Raw genomic sequence first — 24,429 nt, forward strand, 5'->3', positions numbered from 1 at the left:
ATTTCTTCTTTTTTTGGAACTGATGCAGTAAAATATATCTAAAGGTATTATACAACGTTTGCTTTTGCTGTAATTTCAGAAATGGATGGATTTGGGGATTAGTATTTTATAGCAAATATTGTTACACTGACCTGTTTAAAGTTTTGTGTTCAGAGACGCTGGCAAAAATAAGAAAACATGCTGTGCTTGTAGTCTGGTAGGGGAACCAGACTAGCTGGCTTGCACCCGTTCACGGATGTGTAACCGATTGTGGACAAACTAAATTTGGGAAATGGGGGCAGTGTTTGAAAAAAGTCAGTATTTTTTCCAACGATTGTTCCACTTTTCTTCAAAATGACAGCACACCAGGTGCCGTGATTTCACACGTTGCCTGAGACTATTATTCACTTACAGTCAAGTTAGGTTTTTCATCGTAATTTGGTAGTTTTGTTTTTTGATGTTTGCAATTGTTGTATAGGGGCCTATTACCTTTAAGTGTCAACATGTTTTAAAAATTTGTTTTTGTTTAATTTCAATATTGTCTTTGTCCCATTCACAGAAATTACGCCTAACCAAAACTGGAGGAATGTTCGGATGACATTTTGGAATGAAATAACTGTTTATTAGCTGGTGTTCCAAATTTTATATTAACCCTAACTCCCCAGCATGATTTACTAGGAACCATACTCATCCAGGCAAATTCCAACACCCACATGGGAAACTGCACACGCATACTTCTAACTTTAATTCTGGAGGTGTGCCAACCCAATGTAAAAGACTGTTAGTTTAGGGGTACTGTACCCATCCTGAAAGATTCCAACAAAACATGTCGTTAGGGTTTGATGGGTTGAGTTCTTTTAGGGTTAAAAGCAGTCAATACGTTATGAAATTTGTGTAAAAATTCACTAAATGTAACATATTGTTGATGGAAAAAAAAAATTGTGGAAGGTTTTTTGAGCTTGTTGAAGGGGCAAGCTCTAGTAATCTAGACAGAACTGAAAAATCTTGTACATGTACACGTGTGTATGTGTTATTAAAACATACATAGGTTAATTGGAAGTGATTGGTAATAATGATGTATATTTGTGTACATTTGTCCACAGCGCGACCAAGTGCATTTCTACAAGTGTGAATATGACGGAATGAATGACCAAGGCAAGGTGGAGTTCAAGGGACTTGATAAGGCGTTAGGAGCTACTGTAAGTATACTGTCATGTCTGGGTACTATTAGCTTTCTTTCCTTTTATAATAAGCAAACTTATGTAACCTTCTTTGGCAGAGTGTTATGAAGTTGAAAACTAATTTTATGTAATTTGATTTTATCTAATCTGGTCGTATGATCACTGTTTTCTGTGTTTGTGTTTTCAAAATATATTAGATTTTGTCACATTGGAGGCTAAATAAATTGGACTAAAGTTGCATAATTTTATATATATTTCAATAAATGTATATCAATATCTTTTTTTTTTTAGGTGTTTAAGCACTTCAAGCAGATGATCAGTAAGCAGTACCCCTTAGAGGATTCCAATTTAGATCCCTTCCAGCAAGCCAAGGAGGCCCATGAGGTATTTGTGTAATTCAGTACATCCATACATGTACCTTTTCTTCAACAGTTCGTGACATACATAAAAGTGTGTTAATGCACTTTTCTGACAACCCAAAGAAAACTGGTTTCTATTTTCTTGGCTAGTGGACAGACGTCAAGCTGCTCCCCCAATAATTTAGTTGTGTGGTATTTAAACAGATTCTGACATGTCTGATGTTTTATTTGACGTTGATTCGAATTTTAATAATGTGTCTGTGAATGACATCCTTTTTCTTTCCACTGCATTCAAAAGTATGGCGGCAATAAGTGAGAACAAATTGTTGTCCACACGATGTTGATTCATCATGATTCAGCTGATGTCCTGGAAAAGACACCAGCCAAAAACTCAATAAGCTTCTATTTTTAAAAAAAAAGAAGAAGAAATTGTGACGATGATCTTGAAAAAAAAAATGTACAGTAGAGCATTTCCCCCTTCCCCAAGCTATATGAGGGATTGACTGAGGACTTTCGCTGTTGATTCTGTATTTTTCACATTGTATGTTTTTCGTCTCTGCAGTCTTTCATGAAGAATCGCAGTGTTTCTGTGCTGGGTCGCACGGACATATTGGAGCAGGTATGTCATTAGATGAGTAATTGATGCCCTTTGTTAGAGTTTTCTGCGATAAACCTCTACGAATCTTGACCACCAAGCATTTATGATGTCACAACGACTGCATCTTTGTTATGTCACTGTATACATTTGTATACAATTTGTATAAAATGTGTATCCCTCTGATGCAGCTCATAAATCTCACTGATGGGAACATTCCATCAAGAGTATAGTTACTTTGTTGTAGATTTTTGTTTTCCAGTTCATTCTGTCCAAATGTTGTTTGTATCTGGATTATGTAGATCAAGGAGCATGTGGTAGGGGTAGGCGTGGAGGTACCTTTGTTGCTTCTAGGTGGTCCAGGCACAGGCAAATCCTCCATCATGGCTAGGGTGTCCGACGTGACTGTCTCCAAGGCTCTCACTAAAGAAATACCAGGGTGAGTTGGATTGCAGTTTGCGTCAGTGTTGTAGTCGAGTCCATCACAAGTTAATCACAAGTTCAGTCACAAGTAGATTACAAGTCCAGTAACAAGTAACAGGGGACGAACAATAACAAAGGGGTGCCTCTGACACAGTTCTGGACTGGAGGAGGCGTGATGGACTTGTGAGGACTTGCAAGGACTAATTGCGAGGACTTGAAGGGACTTGTGAGGACTTGCAGGGACTTGTGAGGACTTGTGAGGACTTGCAGGGACTTGTGAGGACTTGTGAGGACTTGCAGGGACTTGTGAGGACTTGCAGGGACTTGTGAGGACTTGCAGGGACTTGTGAGGACTTGCTGGGACTTGTGAGGACTTGCAGGGACTTGCAGGGACTTGTGAGGACTTGCAGGGACTTGCAGGGACTTGCGAGGACTTGCAGGGACTTGCGAGGACTTGCAGGCTCTTCCAAGGACTTGCAGGGACTTGCGAGGACTTGCTGGGACTTGCGAGGACTTGCAGATACTTGCGAGAACTTGGAAGGACTTGCAGGCACTTGTGAGGACTTGCAGGGACTTGCGAGGACTTGCAGGGACTTGGGAGGACTTACAGGGACTTGCAAGGACTTGCAGGGACTTGCGAGGACTTTCAGGGACTTGCGAGGACTTGCGAGGTCTTGCTGGGACTTGCAAGGACTTGCAGGCACTTGTGAGAACTTGGAGGGACTTGCAGGGACTTGCGAGGACTTTCAGGGACTTGCAAGGACTTGCGAGGACTTGCTGGGACTTGCAAGAACTTGCAGGCACTTGTGAGAACTTGGAGGGACTTGCAAGGACTTGCAGGGACTTGTAAGGACTTGCGAGAACTTGGAGGGACTTGTGAGGACTTGCAGGGACTTGTGAGGACTTGCAGGGACTTGCAGGGACTTGTTAGGACTTGCAGGGACTTGTGAGGACTTGCAGGGACTTGCGTGGACTTGCAGGGACTTCCAGGGACTTGCAGGGACTTGCGTGGACTTGCAGGGAATTGTGAGGACTTGCAGGGACTTGCGTGGACTTGCAGGGACTTGCGAGGACTTGTGAGGACTTGCAGGGACTTGCGAGGACTTGCAGAGACTTGCGAGGACTTGCAGGGACTTGCAGGGACTTGTGATAGATTTGACTACAACACTGGTTTGTTTCCAAGGGTCAATAGACCGGTCCATTAGGCTCCGCCCACTGGGCTTGTGGGCAACAACACATGCAGCTCTCCGATACAATATTGCATGTTCAGGCCACATGCATCATATGCCATCTACTAGAGAGAGTCTTAGGTAAGATCCCTGGCCACATGGCACATATAGGTGTATATCCTCTAACAAGCATCCCATGAACAAAGGCATTCAACAATTTCAGACTACCAATACACAGGTTTCAATAGCTTGGTTGCTCATAGAAAGATATTACAGATGTTCCTGAGATCGCAGCTTCAAATCCTTACTGCTTCAGTGTGTCTCTTTAGTTTCTAATATAATGAATTTTGTTTTAACTTTTTAACTCCCAGAGGTGGGACACAGGGCTGGCACGTCTTCTACCATTTTGTCGGAGCTGTTCCTGGCTCGCCAAATCTGGAAGCCACACTGAAACGCCTCTTGAAAGAACTGGGTGCGGTCAATGTAAGTTTTGGTTTTTGAATATGAGCTTCTATAAAAAAAAAAATATATATATAGTATAAAAAAAACTTTGGAGCTTCTCTAACAACTTCTCAATTCCTTGCATTTTTTCACCTGCCTCATCTTCTTCTACACTCCTACATTAGTTAGTTACATACATGCATGTAAAGCTAAAAACCTTAAGGTTTTACTACGAGAAGTTGAGATACTTCATCCCAACTTTTGCCAAGTTGTGAGCTGATGTTTACCCTGCCGAACACAAGACCCTCCCCTTCCCTCCCTTGAACAAGATTGTAAATTTGTTATCTGAAAGATAGATTTTATTAATCGGAGAACTCTGTTATGGCAGGATTTTTTTTTTCATGAATTTGTGAATAAAAAGCATGAATTTTAGGTGAATTGATAATCTGAATTGATAAACGGGGCGTATAATTTTGCGTAATTCATGTTATCTTGTAGAGTGCTATAGTTATGGGCATCTGAATTGTTTTAAGAATTTAGCCCTACTTTCCAGCTCTCCGATACAACATAGCAAAAATATTCCACACAGATCAGCCTAGTTCCAAGGGTCTAGAAAGCAAGACTTCCATGGTCCAAACCATGCTTGAGTAGCAGAAATGCTGATTGACATTGTGCTGTTGTATTGTCACACAGGAAACCACCATGCCTAAGGATTTGGAGACGGCCTGTCAGCTCACCTACGCAACTCTATCCAATCCCAACACCCGACCTCTGATTATTGTCATTGATGCTCTCAATCAGGTAAGAGAGACTAGCCAAATGCATGGCATTTTTATTTGCCAGTTAAATTTGCATTCCCCATGCTATTTTTGAGTTTCATTTCCCCAAAATAGATTCTTTTTCTAGAGGGCTATCACATAACCAGTACAAAAGTTATTCATTTTTGAAAAGAGACATCGACCAGAAAAATTGGAACTACAAGAATCCCAAAAGATATAAAACCATGGTGCAACAAAACAATTGTTTTCTGCCATGATGTAGTCATGTGGGTTGTTTTTTTTGTGGACAAAAATAGTTTGATGAATCCAAGGAGTCCACCATTCTGAACTGGCTGCCCAACAAGCTGAGTCCCCAGGTTCGCTGTATATTCTCCATGATTGATGAGACGCCGCAGCACAAGACCCTACGCTCACGACCCAACAAACCTACTGAAGTCTACGTCACGCCCCTGGACATGACTTCAAGGGAGGTAGGTTCCGCCAAATCAAATCTATTGCATCGTACAGGGTGATAAACGAACCCAAATGGCAGGACCATTTTTGATGGAGTTTTGACTGTAGCAAACCGGAAAAGTGTTTAAGACTAGCTACTTGGTGTTTATCAACAGTGTAAGACCGGCCACTTAACAGGCTCGTGACCAATAAGAATGGGTAAACTCTCTTATGAATATATTCTTATCTAGATTCAGTTATTATCATGATTCCATTAAAAAGCTACACAGATATTAGCAATGATTTTTCACATCGTACATATATATTATATTTTCAGCAAAAATAGTCTTGCTCCTAAGGCCATAAAAAAATGTCTCCGGTTTCTGGTATGCGCGCGCCATAGCCATGCGCGTCGGCAAAATGAAAAAGTTTTTTTTTCAATGAAAGATGATGTCTCAAAACCGCCAAACTCACTGGTTTGACTGGAATCCTGCTGCTGCACAATTTTAACGTGTTTTTGGATGGGCTTATGATCGAGAATAAGCTTTATAATGAAAGGTTTGCGGAAACACCATGTGCGAATAATTTCTCAACTAAGAGAATACTGGTCAGAGCATACTGACCGGAACGTCGAGTTTATACCTCTGGTTCTTTTCAGAACCATTCTCTTAGTTGAGAAATTATTCGCACATGGTGTTTCCGCAAACCTTTCATTATTTAGTATCTCCACCATGCAAAGCCTCAAATCTTACTTAATAAGCTTTATGTGGCCTCTCTGGACTCCCATATATTTGCACTAAGTTTAGTCGGGCACCATTTGCAGTCATCAGCCGACATTTGAGGCCAAACAAATCAGGTAAAAAAAAAAAAAAGCCGCGTCGCCGCACCACTTTTTGGGCAAGCTCCATACCAGAAACCAAAGACTTTTTTTTTTGGCTTAAGGAAGGTATTCAAGACATGAAAGCAACTAGAGATGGCAAAAGACTTACTGGCATTTAGCATCAGATTTTTATCATATTGCCTTGAAAGATGACCTTCTCATTGACATTTCTTTCTCCAGGCAATCGTCAAGGAGACCCTGGGTAAATACCAGAAGCGTCTGGACGCCCAGCAGATGGCCAGCCTACTCAGTAAGGACTCTTCCCAGAATCCTCTGTGGCTGTCGGTAGCTTGCGAAGAGCTCCGAGTCTTTGGCTCGTTTGAGTCGCTGTCGGACAAGATCAATGGCTTGGCAGACGGCTTGCTCAAGTAAGTTGTCTTCTTTCAATGGATCCAGTGTAGGAACTATAAATTGTGATGTGTGGCCTCAAACACTAGTGTTAATTACAATTTAAGACTGAAACAAATGGTTTTTGTAGATTGAGTTGCATCTAGAGACAAAGCCAAAGTTTGAAAAATGCCCCATGTCTTAATTCTAGGCCAAATTTTATTTTAAAAAATGTTGGAATCGCTTTGTCCTACTGTCTCAATATGATCAAATATGTATACTTTAGTTTACTTGTAAAAATGCAAATAAATCTGGGTGCTTGATTTTAAACTGTGGCTGTGTCTGTGCAGTAATTCCTCCATTTTTTTTCCAAATGATTATATTTTATTTGCTTAGGTTTACAGCAATGCAAATTTTCCTCGGATCAGCTGATTTTCTCTTTTTGTGTTTTAAATTCCCACGTATTGAAAACACTGTACAGAGTCTACTTAAATCTAGGAACCTCCTCTGTTATATGGCTTTAAAGTTGCATAGCCTGCTTTTAGATTACAGGAGAAAGTACTCTTAAATTTAGGTACCAGAGAGAAAATTGCAATTATTTTCTATGCCATTCTTTGAAGTTTGTGTCTAATATTACTGCAGTCGTGCCTTTGCAGTAAATTTTCCTAAGTCTAAGTGATCAAAATTTGCTTGCTTTTCTTTTAGTTTATTGGAGCAAATCCTGACACGTTTTGAGCAGGAGAACGGTGGGGAGATGCTGGTAGCGACCCTGTGTCTGCTGGAGTGCTCGTGCCACGGTCTGCTCGAGACAGAACTGCTCTCCATCCTAGGAGACGAGGATAACCTGATGCCCCCCAAGGAAAGCTCAGGGAAGGAGAAAGGAGAAAAGGGTAAAGGAGCTTAACCCTCTAAGATGGGGGGGGGGGGGGGTGTGAGGGGCCATCTTAGAATGGACCTTCTGATCTCAGAAATTAAGCGATCAATTTTGTTAATGAAATTTTGTTAGCCGGTAGAGACATTTGTATAGCGTGTCTCAAAATACCCGCAACGTTTTTTTTAGCAAATCTCTAGTTTAGGGGCTAGACATTGTTCTGGTTTTTATACTTGATAACCCGCGGACGCGATTACCCGCCTTGCGAGACGGCGCTATCACGACCAACCGATATCGCCCGAGGACTTGTCAGAACAATATTTTATAGCGAGGTTCTAGCGTCGCTGCAGAAACACCTACTGCCATTATTTTAATATCATTTTAAAGCTTGAAATCTAAACTTTATCCCTGGTAAGTTGTTGGTTTGATTTTCAAAAGGGTTTTGAACTGATTCTTGTTCAAATAAAGGCATGGGATTGGGAAAAAACAAACTCAACCAATTTCAAGGAAAATCAATCGTGCGCATTTTTTCTAATGTGGAAATGGTTCATCGTGTTCATTATGTGACAGTTTCGTTGCCTTTTTACTTTCTGTGTTTTCTGTTTTTCCAATCCACATAGACTACACACCTTAAATAAATTCACAATATTGTTCTGCGTTTCAAGTTCAATTTTGAAAGTCACGTGCAAGTATGTACCTATTCAAAAAGCGTGCTCATAAAGTGTGACTCGAGTTTGCATTTGCTGTACAGCATCATCGATTTTCCTCGAAATGGGTTGAGTTTGTTTTTCGACATGCCTTTTTTTGCACACGAATAATTTTAAAACTCTTGGTTTTACTGTCCAACGAATACTCGCCAGGCATACAGTTCAAATTCCAAGCTTTAAAATGACATACAATAATGCTCACCCCACCATTCATCCTTATTTTCTTTTACTCACAGAGTCCAGGGAAAAAGGGGCGTCCGATATCGGCCCACTGTCGGCCCACAAGTGGGCTCGGGTGTTCCGCGCCCTGAAGCCGTTCCTACGGCCGTTCGGCGACAGCGGGGAAGGCAGACTGGATTTCTATCATCGCTCCCTCAGCAAAGCTGTCAGGGCTAAGTGAGTAGTATACTTGAAGTCGTTAGACAGTCGTGTTTTGTTTGTTGCACTGCCAATATCTATTATATGTGACTGGCTCCACAAAAAAAGGGTATTAAGTCGTGTAATGGCCCGCTCCACATTGAGAGGGAGAAAATTTCGTCAAAATGTGATTTTCAGTTTTTGTCATAAATGACATCTTTAATAGCTACAGTTTTAGGTTTCATTCACAGAAATGTTGATTTTGATGAACAAAGTGGAAAAAAAAACATTTTGTGTGAAGCGTTCTGTTGTTCTGCAACAAAACCAGCTATTTCAAAGCCTGTTTTCTCAGTTGTGTAATTTGAATTCTAAGGAAGTAGTTAATATGCAAATACGTCATATCTCCAGAACGGGCTATTAGGGGCTATCATATACCAAATGAAAACTTACACTGTGCTTTCCAACCATATATATAACAAAATTTCACTTTTATGCGACATAATACCCTTTGTTTGTCACATATAACACCCAAATAAGTCCTTGTCATTTGATTGGAGGATAGTAGGTCACGTGGCATTCATTAATCGAATCACGGCCTACGACATAACTGTGCATTTTTGGTTCCATTCACCGTGCATTTTTGTCCTATCCCTTTTGATCTATTGCACGCCGCGCGCACGCTAAGACGCGCAGCGGCAGGGCACTACACCATCCTAGTGCTATGAAGACCTTATCATGCGTTATGGCAGTACACAACTTGCCTTTGAAGTTGTTGCCGTTGCCTGGATGAATTTTTTGCATTATTTTAAGAACTTTCAAGGTTGATTTTTCGTTTTATGTCAAGACCCACAGTGGTCAATGTATCCTGCGAACTTGACCCTGCCATTAGGAGGATATTCCATGTGGCACTCGTCACTTTTTGTTGGCGTGAATGTGAGCTGGATGGGAACTTCTGGTGATATCAGATCTCCGATTTCTCCCACCACTAACACGAAATAATAAGTTCAGTTTTTTTTTATATTTGTGACTACAGGTACTTCAGCGGTCAAACAGGGAATAACGCAGGCCACTCAGTTGACAGGTTGTACCAATGGTGGCACAGCAAACTAGCCAACTATTTTGAGAAGGTTGCGAACCTAGAGCGCAAGGCGGAGGTATGTGAACAGTCCGCATCTTCTTTAAACCCTAACCAACTGTAATGGCAGAAATGACATACAGTGCCAATATTACGCTGACCCCTCTGCTATCTGAACAGTCACAGTCAGTAAAACAATCAGTTCACTTCCCCTGCCATGCCTTTTACACAGGCTAGTCACCAGCAGTCAGAATATAGTTCAAGTAAGCACTGTGACTAGTCAAATTCAGTCAACAGACAAAAACAGGCAAGTGTTAGGCACTTTGGTGGACTTCCTTCTGGACTGGAATGTCTAAATATTCATAGCAGTGATATTTCTCTCATTAAATATTCAAGAATTTATCCATCCTTCCACCAATCAGGAGTATCCCCACCACCTGATCAAGATCAATGACAAGAAGCGATTGGTGGATTTCCTTCTAGACTGGAAGGTCTTAATATTCATAGCATTGATATTTCTCTCGTTACTCGTTAAATATTCATAAGTTTGTCCATCCTTCCACCAATCAGGAGTATCCCCACCACCTGATCAAGATCAATGACAAGAAGCGATTGGTGGACTTCCTTCTGGACTGGAAGGTGTTCAATCACTACTTCAAGGAGGACTTCAGCGGAGAACTGCTCTCCTTCTGGCGACAGGTAGGGAAAAAAGAAGCATGTGTTACTTGTCTCCTGCATTATGTCACAGGGTTGTGAAAAAAAAGAGAAAACCACATCGAAAGTTGCAAAGATTGGATATCAGAATGACTGTATGGCCTTGATAACCATGCATATTACTGAATAACAGATTATTTACAGAGCTGTATAATGTATATTGTTATATCGTGTGCTTGGATACTGTAATTTCATTGGTCTAGGACGGCCACATGTCCCGACAATTATAATGCGTGTCACACACTGAGGGTGATATCGCACTGTGTTCGTTGCGTTCACAATCTTCACTCAGGCATGCACAATACTACCAATGAGTCCAGATTTCATGGAGTCCTAAATTCACGCTACACCGGCACCACCGCGTTCTCCGCCACATCACGCAGTGTGCGCCATGTGCGCGCACGCCAATCTCCATATAAGGAGATTTGTATCACTGCTTGCAAGAGGCACATACCGGTACCATAAACATACAAGGAGCTAGAGGGGTGTTTAAAAAAAACATGAAGTAAAATTGTTGAACAAAATCGTTGGAAATTTATCATTTTTGACTTGTTTGACTTTTTGACAGAAAGGTATTTATGAATGGGAATAAATATGTGCTTGGCGATAATGTCCCTCGCCTTTGGCTCTGGCCATTATCAGCGTCTAGGCCCTAAGCCGGTCTTAAACATACTTGTTTAAGACTGGCCAAGCACATATTTAGTCTCATAGTGATATCATCTGTTTCTTATCAAATTAGGTTTTGCCCTTCACCGACGTTTAAACTCTGTATACTCAGTGTGTTACCTCCCGAGTGAAAGTTGGAAAAAAATCACTCGGGTGGGAATCGAACCCACGACCTCCTGCTTTCTAGTGCAGATGTCGTACCACTCGACCACCGAGCTAACAGGATCTGTTTCTTGTTTCTTTTCTGTATTGGGCCTTGCCTGCATGCACATCTTTACATTTACCGTTTTTGTTAACTTAGGCTGCAGATAGCATGGCTGAGATGGAGAAGCTTTACGTAGCCCAGGTCGAGAAACTCACTGATGACCCTACCATGAATGAGGAAGACCTCAGTCTGCTCTACGAGAAAGTCGGAAGAGTTCTGTAAGTTGGTCTTTTCCTATTTTTTTTAAAAATTTTTTAGGGATTCTCAGTATGTAGGTTTAAAATTCGAGGTGTTACAAGACAATTTTGAGAGTAAGAAGGACAGTCGAATGAAAAATGTGACCTCTTGTGACTTCATTTTTGACATCATTTTTGGTTAATTGTTTTTTGTTTTTATTTGCAGTATGCAGGCTGGTCAGCTGGAGACTTGCTTCTCCTTGTTGGAGAAGTCAATGGAGATTGAGAGCCGGTTGGGCCAGCGTCGGGAACGGATGCTGATCCTGTACGACCTGATAGCCAGCATGCACAATGAGGTGAAGGAAAACAGACCTTATAATGTGGTTATTCTGCAGCACTTTTTTTTAACCTATGGTCTCAAAATGCTATAGAAGTCTTTATAACACCTCACCCACAAATTCTGTGTCTTGATTGGCCGAGAGCGAGTCACATGTTACTTTCTAATTTTGCTAGCTTTCTGTGCAAGGCCAAAAGTACTATACCCGTAGCAACCAAAGTACTATACCATTAGCAACCAAAGTACTATTTCCACGGCGCGGTATTTGTGTGCAAATGGATACTGGTGTGCGCCTTGCGCGTAGCACGTATTGTTCCAAAGAGAGCGCGCCGCAGACTTGGGTTCAAACATTTTGGGAAGGGGTAGTTTGGAAGAGAGAAATACATTTTCCACCAATTTTGTATTGAAATTGAAGTTTATTTCAACTGTGTTCAGATTTAAATAATTTAAAATATTAAAACCAAGCAGAATCTGTGGATGAACTGTTAAAGAACAAATATTGAATGCTTTATCTCATGGTGAAGTAAAACTAGCCTCCCTCGGTGATCCATGGACCATTCTATTAACCCGAGGCGAACCATGGATCACATTGGGAGGCTAGTTTTACTACACCACTCGAAGAATTCAATATTTGTATACTGTCAATTTTCTTTTCAATTTTACCAGATCTAATTAGGTTTTGCCCTTCACCAATGTATAAACACTGTATACTCCGTGTGTTACCTCCCGAGTGAAAGTTGAAAAAAATCGCTCGGGTGAGACTCAAACCCAGGACCTCCTGCTTTCTAGTGCAGATGTCTTACCACTCGACCACAGAGCTAACGGGATCGGTTGGCTGGTTCGAATTTGATGAACATAGCAGCGGGTACCGCATTAATTATTCATAAGGTGGAATTTTTTTTTCCAACTTTCACTCTGGAGGTAACGCACTGAGTATACAGTGTTTATATGTCGGTGAAGGGCAAAACCTAATTTGATTTACATTACCCCGACGCAAAAATTCCATCTTATGAATTTTACCAGAGATAGTCCGGTCAACTGTTTGATTGCCAATCTGCCTGCCCAGGTCTATGTGGCCCCCTCCTCCGTCCGAAATGGGCCCAAAATTTACAGGTTTTTGAGAACGAAATTCCTAGAGTTGGAAACCACATGTCCTAGATGCTTGACCTCCAGAAATATTTCTACAATCTGTCCCAAGTATAGGGTGCAATGAACCAATTCAAGCCCCATTGAAAACAGTGTAAAATTAACAAAGTTCAGGGCCAAATAACATGCAAGCCAACATCACTGGGATTACTCAAACAAAAATCAAATTGTCTCGTCCTTCATGTTTTCATTTCTTTTCAATTTTGGGTAGACTAGCCGATTACATTTTTAAATATTAACCTCAAAGCAAAAATCACCTTCCGAAAAGTGGCAGTTCCTTAGCCTGCATGTAGCCATTTTACGAGTGGCATCTTTCCACTTCTCAGGCAAAAAGGACCCATTTTTCAACCATAATTTTATTAGACCTGCCCTCAGATGGAAGCCCAAAACCCAGGGAGTTGATCCTTGGCTATATTTACACAATTTCACCTTTTTTAAAGCCAAACGGTCTCCTTTTTTAAAAGAAATTGAGGGGTCACTTTTTATGCTAATCAGCTGGCGTAGAAATTCTCGCTTGAATTAGTTCACTCCACCCTATAGGCAGTATGGACCTCTTATTCAAAATTACCTGTGGGATCACAAAATATTAATGAGCCCGAACGGAGTGATTCACAACTGTTTGGTGGTATACACCCATAAGGTTTGCCTATTCTACCTGTGCCTGTGCACACTCGTTTGTTTATGGTGTAAATCAAGGATTTTCTTTTGTTCTCTTTCCTTTTCCTTTGTTTATTCTCCAACTTTTTCGCAACAGCTCTCATTGGTTTTGTACACGTTTTCTCATCGAGGTCGTCCTCGATTTGGTTCCTGTCCTCGATTCACCGATGATGTTGCACGTGTGTGTCCTCGATTTACACCATAAACAAACGCCAGCATACACTTACTCTTATCGTCTGGCTGACATGGAAAATAATGCCCAATTTCTGTCTGTACACAGAGATTGGTATTACACGACTACATGACCAGGAAAATGATGCCCGACTTGAAGCCGGCTATTCAGTACCGACAGAAATCACTGGAACTCGGCAAAGACTTGACAGAAGATCGCTTCAAGGTAGACAGGGAATGGGGATTGGTTATCTTCAAAAAAAGTTCACCTTAAAACTCAAACAAATTAACCTTTGCCCTTTTAAAGGTAACATACAACATTTTGCTTTTGCTGTAGTTTTCAGAAAAGGATGGATTTGGGGGTAAGTATTTTATAGCAAATATTGTTACACTGATCTGGGCCAAATTTCATACAGCCGCTTAAGCGTAAAATTTACTTCAGCACAAAAAATCTTTGATTAATATAATCAGGTTACCCACCAAAACTCCATGCGATTGTTATGGAACGTAAGCACCAGCTAAATACCAATGTACATTGCATGGAGTTTTGGCCGGTAACATGACTATATTAAGCGAGGTTTTTTGTGCTTAGGCAAATTTTATGCTTAAGCAGCTCTATGAAATTGGGCCCTGTTTAAAGCTTTGTGTTCATAGATGCTGGAAAAATCCAGACAGAAATGCCGTTCTGGTAGTGTGGTTTTCCTACGGTACTTCAGACGAAACAAAGCAATTTTATTGATTATTAATTCTGTAAATTGTCGGGTCAGAGTACCAGACTAGCTGGTATGCGCCCACTCACGGATGTGTAACCAATTGCAAACAAAATGTGGACTTACTAAATATGGTAAACTGAGGGCAGTATTTGAAAAAAGTCTGGGTTTTTTTTACAATGGTCGACCCACCCTTATTTAAATTTATACAAAAAGTCCACTTTTCTTGAAAATGACAGCATACCAGGTGCAACGATTTCACAGGATGCTTGGAAGTATTATTCACTTACAGTCAAGTAAGGTATTTCATAATGATTTGGTAGTTTTTTGATGTTTGCAAATGTTGTATATTATCTTTAAGGTGGAATTTACTGCATCTCGGTTGGACATGCCAATGCACTCCGGTTGTGCGATGAGTGTAGTGTTGAGTTTTTAATTTGTTTTCTCGTGTCTCTAGTTTATGCGGGCCTTTTCTCTGATGAAGCTGGCGTTCAACTTGCGTACCTGGATCTTCTTGAGGGGAGACAACAGTCTCTCTGCATCAGAAGCAACCGACTTGGGATTTGACAGTCTGAAAGAAGCCAAGGAGATCTTTTATGAGGTGGGTTTCCAACCTGCAAACACGGATCACAAAAAAGGTGTGCAATTCTTTCAGCAAAACGAAAACAATTCACACACATCCCTATGTGATTTTTGTTCGTTTTGCTGAAAGAACACTTACCTTTTTGTGATCCGTGGACAGAACTTTATAACGATGGTTGTGTTTAGTAAAACTCATGAGGAGTACATGAGCTATTTGAATGATTCTTGTTCCAAAAGAAAGCTTATGAATTGGGCTTTCATGTCCTAGATTTTTAAATTGCTACATGCAGAACTTCACTGAAACATTATAGTTTTTTTTCTACCAACCCCCCCCCCCCCCCCCACACACACACACACACAGGACATTATTTGTATCAGTTAAAAAGAGAATAGAATGATAATATTCCGCAATAGTCATGTATTTCTGAACCAGGTTTACATACTTTCATGTTATATATGGGATCACATATTGAAAAAAGGACAGTTTCTTATTATTTATAATAATTCTAGACTTGTTGTGTTTTGTTGGTGGTGTTGTTTGTAGTTGGATGACAAGGCACATGTGGCTGAATGCATCATGAATGAAGCTATGCTGAAGAGTGACGATCACAGAGAAAAAGCCCTAGAAGTAAGTTATCACGGTAGGGCTCTGATCACTGACCCACGTGACCTGACGCCATTGTAGTAGGCAACTATCGTATCTGTTTTGATGCAAATGACTCGAGACTCGGACTTCAACCAAATGACCCGATCTGGACCCTGATTTGAAGCAAATGACTCCAGACTCAGACTTCAACCAAATGACTCGATCTGGACTCTGATTTGAAGCAAATGACTCGAGACTCAGGCTCAGACTTCAACCAAATGACTCAATCTAGACTCTGATTCGAAGCAAATGACTCCAGACTCAGACTCGGACTTCAACCAAGTGACTCGATCTGGACTCTGATTCGAAGCAAATGACTCCAGACTCAGACTCAGACTTCAACCAAATGACTCGATCTAGACTCTGATTCGAAGCAAATGACTCCAGACTCAGACTCAGACTTCAACCAAATGACTCGATCTGGACTCTGATTCGAAGCAAATGACTCCAGACTCAGACTCAGACTTCAACCTAATGACTCGATCTAGACTCTGATTCGAAGCAAATGACTCCAGACTCAGACTCAGACTTCAACCAAATGACTCAATCTGGACTCTGATTCGAAGCAAATGACTCCAGACTCAGACTCAGACTTCAACCAAATGACTCGATCTGGACTCTGATTCGAAGGAAATGACTCCAGACTCAGACTCAGACTTCAACCAAATAACTTGATCTGGACTCTGATTCGAAGCAAATGACTCCAGACTCCGACTCAGACTTCAACCAAATGACTCGATCTGGACTCTGATTCGAAGCAAATGACTCCAGACTCAGACTCAGACTTCAACCTAATGACTCGATCTAGACTCTGATTCGAAGCAAATGACTCCAGACTCTGACTCGGACTTCAACCAAATGACTCGATCTGGACTCTGATTCGAAGCAAATGACTCCAGACTCAGACTCAGACTTCAACCAAATGACTTGATCTGGACTCTGATTTGAAGCAAATGACTTGAGACTTCGACTCAAGTCTCAACCCTTGGGACTGAAACTCAATCCAAACGCGGACCCGAGTGGGTTCGAACCTTAGCCATCGCAGTGTAAGTCGAGGAAAGAACCACTGCACCTACCGGGTACCTATCATTCTTCTTTTTTGCAGATGTACAATGAGGCTGAGGCGCTGTGCTACCAGGCCTGTGGAGAGATGAGCGTCCTGACTAGTCGTATCGTCATTAATAAGGCCATACTGCTGGAAGAAATGGGCAAGTTGGAAGAATCCTACGACTATTTCTACCTCGGCTTAGTCATCAAAACTCAGGTAAAGCTTACCATCGTTTGGATTTGTTTTGGTAATTTTTTTAAGTTCCCAGGGGTAAGATTTGTCAGGATTTCTCCTGATTTCATGGTTGTTCCTCATTTCAGGATGTGGAAAGAATCCCTATTGAAATCTGGACATCTACCTGTAAAGTTTTATGTAGAATAAAGAAATTGTAATTTAGGAGTGCCTTCAGGCAAATTGGTAATTGTGACCAAGTGGTAAGGGTTCCTCAATCGTGATCAGAGGGTCAGGGGTTCGATTCCAGCTGCTGGCCATATATTTGGTCCTTGGGCAAGGCATTTAACCCCAACTTGCTTCTCTCGGGGATTCACATCTGGCTTCAATCCACCTGGTGTGAACATTTTACTTAATTCTGTGAAGTTGGATTTTGGGCCAAAAATCAGTATTTTTGATGACCGCGGATATGGAAAACTTTTTAGATTTGGGAAATTTGTTTAAAAAAATAAAATGTTTGGTTTATCCCTGGATCCTGACTGCAGTGAGCTGAAATTTCTCGGGGATTCATTTACGGCCGATATCCACCTTGTGTGAACATTTGACTTAATTTTGTGAAGTCCGTTGTTTAAAAACTGCTTTGTCCATTTTTCCAATGGCAATTTTGTTATTGAAGTGGAAAAAGGAGAACAAAAACCTTACTGTCTTGCTGTGAGTCTATGAAATTACTGAATTATTTATTAGACGCTTCACCCATCTACATTGAAAAAGCATGCACGCAGCATGCCATTCGTAAGATGCTGAATGTTGTGCCATGCTCTATTCGTGCAAAATAATGGCGAGAAAAAAAGCAAAAGTGTGACATCACAGGAGGGTGTCCCACTACGTGAAGGAGTGAGGAGTTAGTGCACTAGTAAGGATTGCAGCTGAAAAATTAATTAATTTTTTTTCCACTTAGGTCTTTGGTCCAGAGCATCCACAGACCATGCGTGTCATACGGACCCTTGATGAACCGACATTCAAACGGATCAAGCAAAGGCGGGACAGAGAAGCAAGCAAGACTTAAAGAGCACCAGACTTCCAACCCCTTTTCACAGTGCGACATCTTGGTATAGTACCCTGAAAGCATGGTAGGATATCACATGCAGTGGGATTCCCCCATTTATTGGTACCAGCCTGTTGTTTACTTCGGAGGCTGATAGACTTGTGTTAAAACTGTTTCCTCTTGAGTCTGGTAACTCACCTTCCCTAAATAGATTATTGGCCATTTTCGGTTGTAAATTTGTAAAGAACGTACAAGATTTGGGTCACAAATTACAATTTTATTTTGACAGTATTATATTGCAACACATGTACCAAAGTAAAAGAGGGTTGTTTTTTTTTGAAGGTCCGTCCATATTCTTTATCTCTGGCGAAATAGGTGGAAAAATCTAAATATGTAAGAATTTCTTTGGTCCAGTATTTCAAGCTGCTCTAAATTGAGTTATATTCCAAATTGCACAGCAGTTCTCAGTAAGTAAAGCTTAATCATGTTACGAATGTTTTTAAATTCAAAAGGTGAAGTTAACCCATGATCTATCCTTGATATTCAGATATTAACCCATCAAATATCACACGCTGTTTGGACATGTTTTTTTCCCCAAAAGCTAAGAACTTGTAAATTCTGTAACTATTATAGACTTCTTCACTGTAGCTCGATGTATGTGTAATTCTATTTTACCTGTGGCATATGATCACCTTGAAACATTTCCTCAACTAATTTGTTTGCTCATTTTCTTTTAACAGAAATGTGCCTTATGAGTTTGTCGCAAGTGTTATTAAATTCAATATCAAATCAAAATCTTGTGCATTTTTAGGCGAGACGTTCATAATATATTTTTTGTTCAGTGATGTTTTACAGTTACTTATGTTTAGTTTTTATAGAGTGTATTTAAGTGAATTTTGATCTGTATATGAGAGTCCTAATGATATAGAAATGTAGTTGTACAGTTTTTTACTTCTTTTTTGCTCCTCTTTTTTTGTTGTTGTTTGTTTTTTGGAGAAAAGAAACCAAAAGTTTCGATACTTTACCATGCAAAGCCTAAAATGTTATAAAAAAAATTTTAAAACGCCCCTCAAAGCATAGCAAGAGATACCAAATGTTGTTGAATAGGGCTCGCTTAATGGCGGCCATCTCTGTAGGAGAACTGCAACTGCGTATTTTACGCCACCAAGCATGCATTGCGCAGTGTTGAAAATGTTCCAAACACGCGCGCTCATTGCTTAAAATGTGTTCGACATACGATGCAGCCGATGCGAATGGAGCAAGTTGATGCTCAAAATGCCGATGCACTGTAGGACGTCTGTAGGAAATGACGTCATTTGAACGAGACCTACCGCACATAGTAGTCTATGTAAAACACTTTGGAATATTTTTTAAGACAAAAGCGTTATCAGGATGTAGCTTGACATAAAAGTAATGAATGTGAGTGCAATGGTAAGAATAATTTCATGAGGTGACCTATGGAATGTTCCATTCATTATCTTATGTAACACCTGAAGAAATCCTTGTCATCTGATTGGTCAGAGCCACAATAGTGTGACCTTGCAGGGAAGTTCTATTTACCCTGGGAAGGAGCTTCTATTTTTTTGCGGTGTGGTCGCGCCGTGCATTGGGACGAGTAAAATTCAATGACATGTGATCAACGACCCACCAATCAGACAACAGGGATTTATTCAGGCGTTATATGAACTGCATTATAAGCACATCAGTTCTTAATTTTAGACTAGTACTAAGACAAAGTGACTGTAAACTTGGTTATATTTAAAACTATCAACAGCAGGTTTCCTTAAACGTTTAATATTTAAGCAATAATCATTGAAATGACCAAACTCGCAGTATTTTCATACGAGCAGAATTATTTTAAAAGTTAGCATCGAATAGCATAATCGGAAAGTGTATAGTCATCAATATTATATAACATTGAGTGCTGTGTAAGTGTGATTTTGAATTATATAGAACTAACTGTACCTTGTTTTAGATGACAAGATTATTTTTAAGTGCAAGATGAACATGTGTAATAAGAGCTCTCAAGTATAGCAACCTCCAAAAAATATGAACTTTTTTTTGTTTACGCAAATCTCAAAATAAGTGAAATAAGTGAGGTTTACCTTTTAAGGTAAGACGTACTGCAAACTCCTTCGGGAATTTTTAACATCTGAAAACCGATCTCAAAAACCGAATTATGAGAAATGTCTTTAATGTAAAGTTAGTTGTATAGATTGATAACGAGATGAATAATTTAGGAATATGTACAGTACTAATGCTACACAAGAAAAACGCAGCTTGAAATGTCTGTCACATGGTTCTCGGGTAAGTACGGCAATACGTTTCTTTATACTAGCTATATTGGTGATTAAGAAGAGATTTAGGCCCAGGCCTACATCAAATAGATTGTACATGTACTATACACTGTGAGTCAGAAAATATTACAAAGTTATGTGGCTCGCTCCATTGAATAAAAAACAACAACATAGGAATAAAGTACCTGTTTCATATTGACTAATAACTTTGAAAAATTCACGCAATTGACATACTCTATTTACAAGCTATTTCCATTTTAATAGAAATTCCACAAAATTCAGCTGTCCACCAATATCATTTACCAAACGCATTGATGAACACATTTTTAAATACAAATTACAGCAAACGAAAATTTGCAAAGGAAAACAAACAAAACTCGCCATTTTCCTTTCAGAAAAAGATTGATTAATTTTTCATTATATCCTGTAGGCCTACAAAGCACAAATTTTGACAGTAAAAAAAATAATGTTTCAGTCTTGACTCAAATTAAATCGCATTCGATTTCGAATTAGAATTTGAATTTGAATAGCTGTGTGTAATCTCTGGTGCTCACCCCTACTTGAATAGCTTCAAAACATTTAGCATTTCACGGACAGCTGTAAAAGTGGGTTCTTTTAGTAAAACATGCATAATTTCTGATAGCTCATTGGGGAAAAAAATTCAGATGAGTGAAAGAACACGCTTGTTTTATACATGTTTCATTTGTATATCTTTTTTTTTTTTATTGTAGCCTAAGTACAGTGAAAACGAAAAATCTTTAATCTCAGCGGTCACTTTCTTTTTTGACTCGCTGTATTATCATCCCAGTGTAGGCCCACTGCACAAACATTACATTATTCTTTTTCTTTTAGGAATTTGGCCAAACGTGTACCTGTAATTTAGGTACCATACCATTTTTGCAGCTGTTTCAAAGCTGCGACTGTTACGCAATTTTTTTTTCAACGGAATTTTGTGATGTGTCTCTCTGCGTACCGCGTTATTATGCTAATATTATTGTTATCAACACGTGTGCGCGCATGCGCGGCTGGTTACCGCGCATCGCGTGTTCGTAGCGCCCTGCACGCGCCCTGTACGCGCACGTACGCCCGCGCATGTTTCCTTTATTTTTCGATTTTATTGAAAGCATCATTTCCACAACACGAGAAATACGGCGGAAAATTGTTTTTTAAAGTTAATGTCAAAGTAGATTCTCTTTTTGGTTCAGATTTCAACCGAGTCTTTTTCAACGGTGCAGTTGTACTGTAAAAGTTTCGGCCAATCAGGAACGGCGAAAAAATTATGTGTTGCTAGCTGAGCTTAGAGCTGCCAACTAACAACTCGTCGCCATTTGGTTGCTGTGTTTTCTGCATTATTCTGTAAACTACATAAAGACAAAGCGATCTGACTGCCGCCGGTTTCGCAGTCAAGCCAGCCAGACAGTCTTGGAAAAAGGGTAGGGATTCTGATCGTGTTTTGGACTTTGAAATTTCGCAAGGAAAACGTCACCGTGTCCTGCAACCATGGCGAAAAGCTTCGATGTATCGTCCTTCGTCAAGGATTTGATGGCGGGCGGGACGGCGGCTGCCATTTCTAAGACGGCTGTGGCGCCCATTGAACGTGTCAAACTTTTGCTCCAGGTTCGTAGCTTCTTGATATATCCTCCAATATTTGTACATGGGCCTAGGCCTAAATTTCACTTTTCTGAATTCAGAAAGTGGTTCAAGGTCAGGCAAATTTACACAAGAAAAAAATGAAGGAGTCCTTTCTTAGCCCAGGTTGGACGACGTCTTCATTGCATGTACGTGGGGAGATAAGGGAGTTCACTGGGCTGAGTCCTTTCTCAACGTTTTCTTCTTTGACTCTTTAAGTTATATATTTTCAGTGCGAATATAAGTCCTAAACTTTAAACACAACTCTCTTTTAATTAAATTTTGCCTAGGCCTAATTTAATAAAGATAAAGCATTTATTTTTATTTTCTCATTAAATCCTATCGTGACCAGCTAGGGTATGTTGGGTCTTCTCATGTCGGGGAGGGGGATATATTATTGTGCCAAAGCGGTCAATTTGCCGGAGCTTTTAGTTTTACAGAAAAATATTCGGCATACGGTGCAACCCCCCCTCCCTCCCCCCTCCATGGTCCTGGATGAGTTAAATATTTACATTTTCTTTTCCTTTTGGCAAATACAGGTTCAGGCTGCCTCCACACAGATCACAGCGGACCAACAGTACAAGGGCATCGTGGACTGCTTCAGTCGCGTGACCAAGGAGCAGGGTTTTCTCTCCCTCTGGCGGGGCAACCTGGCCAACGTCATCCGCTACTTCCCCACCCAGGCCCTCAACTTCGCCTTCAAGGTAAGGAGGTGACGTTTACAGGTTGAACCCTTAAAAATTAGAAAATTAGAAATCTGTTCACAAATTTGCCGAATTCCCCCGGTTGAACATGGAGGAATATCACTGTTTAATGCCTGACTGCCATACGAGCAATGCGCAAATACTCTGGCAGGTTTTGCTAAACCTTTACTTTTTACCAAAATAAAAGCGGATTTTCTTCTATACTTCAAGGACAAGTACAAGCAGATATTCCTGAGTGGGGTGAACAAGAAGACCCAGTTCGCACGCTACTTCGTCGGGAACCTGGCGTCTGGCGGTGCGGCCGGTGCTACCTCGCTGTGCTTCGTCTACCCGCTGGACTTCGCCAGGACTCGCCTGGCAGCCGACATCGGGAAAGCCGGCACCGGCAGCCGGCAGTTCAAGGGTCTGGGAGACTGCCTAACTAAGATCGTCAAGTCGGACGGTATCATCGGTCTGTACCGGGGCTTTGGGGTATCCGTCCAGGGGATCATCATCTACCGGGCTGCTTACTTCGGCACGTATGACACCGTGAAGGGATTGATTCCATCCCAGTACAACAACATCCTGGTGAGCTGGATGATCGCTCAGACGGTCACCACCGGCTCGGGTGTGGTCAGCTACCCCTTTGACACCGTGCGTCGCCGCATGATGATGCAGTCGGGACGTAAAGACGTCATGTACAAGAACACCATGGACTGCTGGAAGAAGATCTTCAAGCAGGAAGGACCGTCTGCCTTCTTCAAGGGAGCCTTCTCCAACGTTCTCAGGGGCACCGGCGGGGCTCTGGTGCTAGTGTTGTATGACGAGATCAAGGCACTCCTCTAAAGCTCCTGACAAATACCTCCCACCTGACATAATTATATATACCTTCCGCCCTTTTTTCAAATTTCTATAGTTTCATATTCCGATGATACATTCGTTACAAAAGTACGCTTTGTTTTAGATTGTAGAGCCCTACGTAACGCAGGCTTCAAGTATAATACATTTTGGGTTTTAAATTTCATAAAATAAATATTTTCAGGGCTGGTTTAACATTGTAAACATTAGAAATCTCGACCCATATTGGTTCAGGCTAAATGAATCAGTCCGTTATAATGTATTGTTTGAGTAATAAGAGAAAGCAATTGGTTTTACAAGAGATTTTGAAAGGCATCAACTGTTCAGGTTTTCAGCAAAAAAAATGACTCAGTGGGCAGAATAAATTTGAAACCCAACTCGCAGTATCAACCAAACGTGGCGTGATGTCATTTTGTGTACTGTGGAAATAGAAGAATTGAATGTTCCTCCTGGGGGTAAATTAAAAATGGAAGTTTCATTGTAATGATTGAAGAATAAGGATAATTAATTCTGAAAGACGTCTCAGCAAGTTGGCAGAAAAATGTCAACAGAGGACAAAATAATTGAATATCAGAAACATCCCGGATGTACGTGGCGGAATAGTGTCCCAAAACCTGGGGAATCGACTGGGATCGAGGGGAAGGTCGGGATGTGAGACGGCAGAAAGTGAATCGAAGCGAATACATTATTTTCCCGTAGCAAATGACTAAATAGAACATGTAGGCCTATTTCTTTATAATTCACACATGGTATTTGTGGCGCATATGCGCAAGGAAAATGTCGACAGTATATAATGTCAGGTACATTAGTTTCGACATGAATATTAGGCTTTGGGACGAAATTGGGCCTTCGGGTGCAGTGGAGCTAAGGGTAGTACCTCTGAAATAAAATGGGCAGCCGCACCCCTAGGTACGGTTGGCACTGTCCACTGGTCGGTCTGGTCCTCACACTGCACTCCACTCTTACGTCTATACCTTCAAGTCTGATATCACAGTGGGTAAGCCCCGGGCAACGACCCGGGCTGGTCGGTTATTGGCCATGTTCACAGTAATTATAATCACCGCAGATGACAGCTTTGATGCTGAGATCAGCGCTACAGCATCAAAGCTGCCT

General features: G+C 40.9%; 2 protein-coding genes across 5 annotated transcripts in view; both read left to right on the forward strand.

Annotated features, from left to right (window-relative positions):
* Nucleotides 1–20,328, forward strand: part of LOC119737492 (telomerase protein component 1-like) — a 31,351-nt gene extending 11,023 nt beyond the window's left edge. For all 4 annotated transcript variants that reach the window (XM_038211894.1, XM_038211892.1, XM_038211895.1 and 1 more), the window contains 19 exons: nt 1,083–1,178; nt 1,452–1,544; nt 2,082–2,138; nt 2,417–2,553; nt 4,078–4,189; nt 4,841–4,948; nt 5,223–5,396; nt 6,419–6,606; nt 7,271–7,455; nt 8,380–8,539; nt 9,534–9,654; nt 10,146–10,274; nt 11,257–11,378; nt 11,563–11,692; nt 13,757–13,873; nt 14,815–14,958; nt 15,484–15,567; nt 16,691–16,849; nt 17,763–20,328. In XM_038211894.1, the coding sequence (XP_038067822.1) occupies nt 1,083–1,178; nt 1,452–1,544; nt 2,082–2,138; nt 2,417–2,553; nt 4,078–4,189; nt 4,841–4,948; nt 5,223–5,396; nt 6,419–6,606; nt 7,271–7,455; nt 8,380–8,539; nt 9,534–9,654; nt 10,146–10,274; nt 11,257–11,378; nt 11,563–11,692; nt 13,757–13,873; nt 14,815–14,958; nt 15,484–15,567; nt 16,691–16,849; nt 17,763–17,870 (2,424 nt within the window). In that variant the 3' untranslated portion in view covers nt 17,871–20,328. The remainder of the gene's footprint in view (nt 1–1,082; nt 1,179–1,451; nt 1,545–2,081; nt 2,139–2,416; nt 2,554–4,077; nt 4,190–4,840; nt 4,949–5,222; nt 5,397–6,418; nt 6,607–7,270; nt 7,456–8,379; nt 8,540–9,533; nt 9,655–10,145; nt 10,275–11,256; nt 11,379–11,562; nt 11,693–13,756; nt 13,874–14,814; nt 14,959–15,483; nt 15,568–16,690; nt 16,850–17,762) is intronic.
* Nucleotides 20,329–21,242: 914 nt separating this feature from the next.
* LOC119736888 (ADP/ATP translocase 3-like) lies at nt 21,243–23,711 on the forward strand. Its single transcript, XM_038210904.1, has 3 exons — nt 21,243–21,763; nt 22,315–22,479; nt 22,690–23,711. The coding sequence occupies exons 1-3, from the start codon at nt 21,647–21,649 to the stop codon at nt 23,302–23,304; spliced, it is 897 nt and encodes a 298-aa protein (XP_038066832.1). The 5' UTR covers nt 21,243–21,646; the 3' UTR covers nt 23,305–23,711.
* Nucleotides 23,712–24,429: the final 718 nt, after the last annotated feature.

This window comes from Patiria miniata, unplaced genomic scaffold, assembly GCF_015706575.1.
Source record: "Patiria miniata isolate m_02_andy unplaced genomic scaffold, ASM1570657v1 HiC_scaffold_3, whole genome shotgun sequence".
Classification (NCBI taxonomy): Eukaryota; Metazoa; Echinodermata; class Asteroidea; order Valvatida; family Asterinidae; genus Patiria; species Patiria miniata.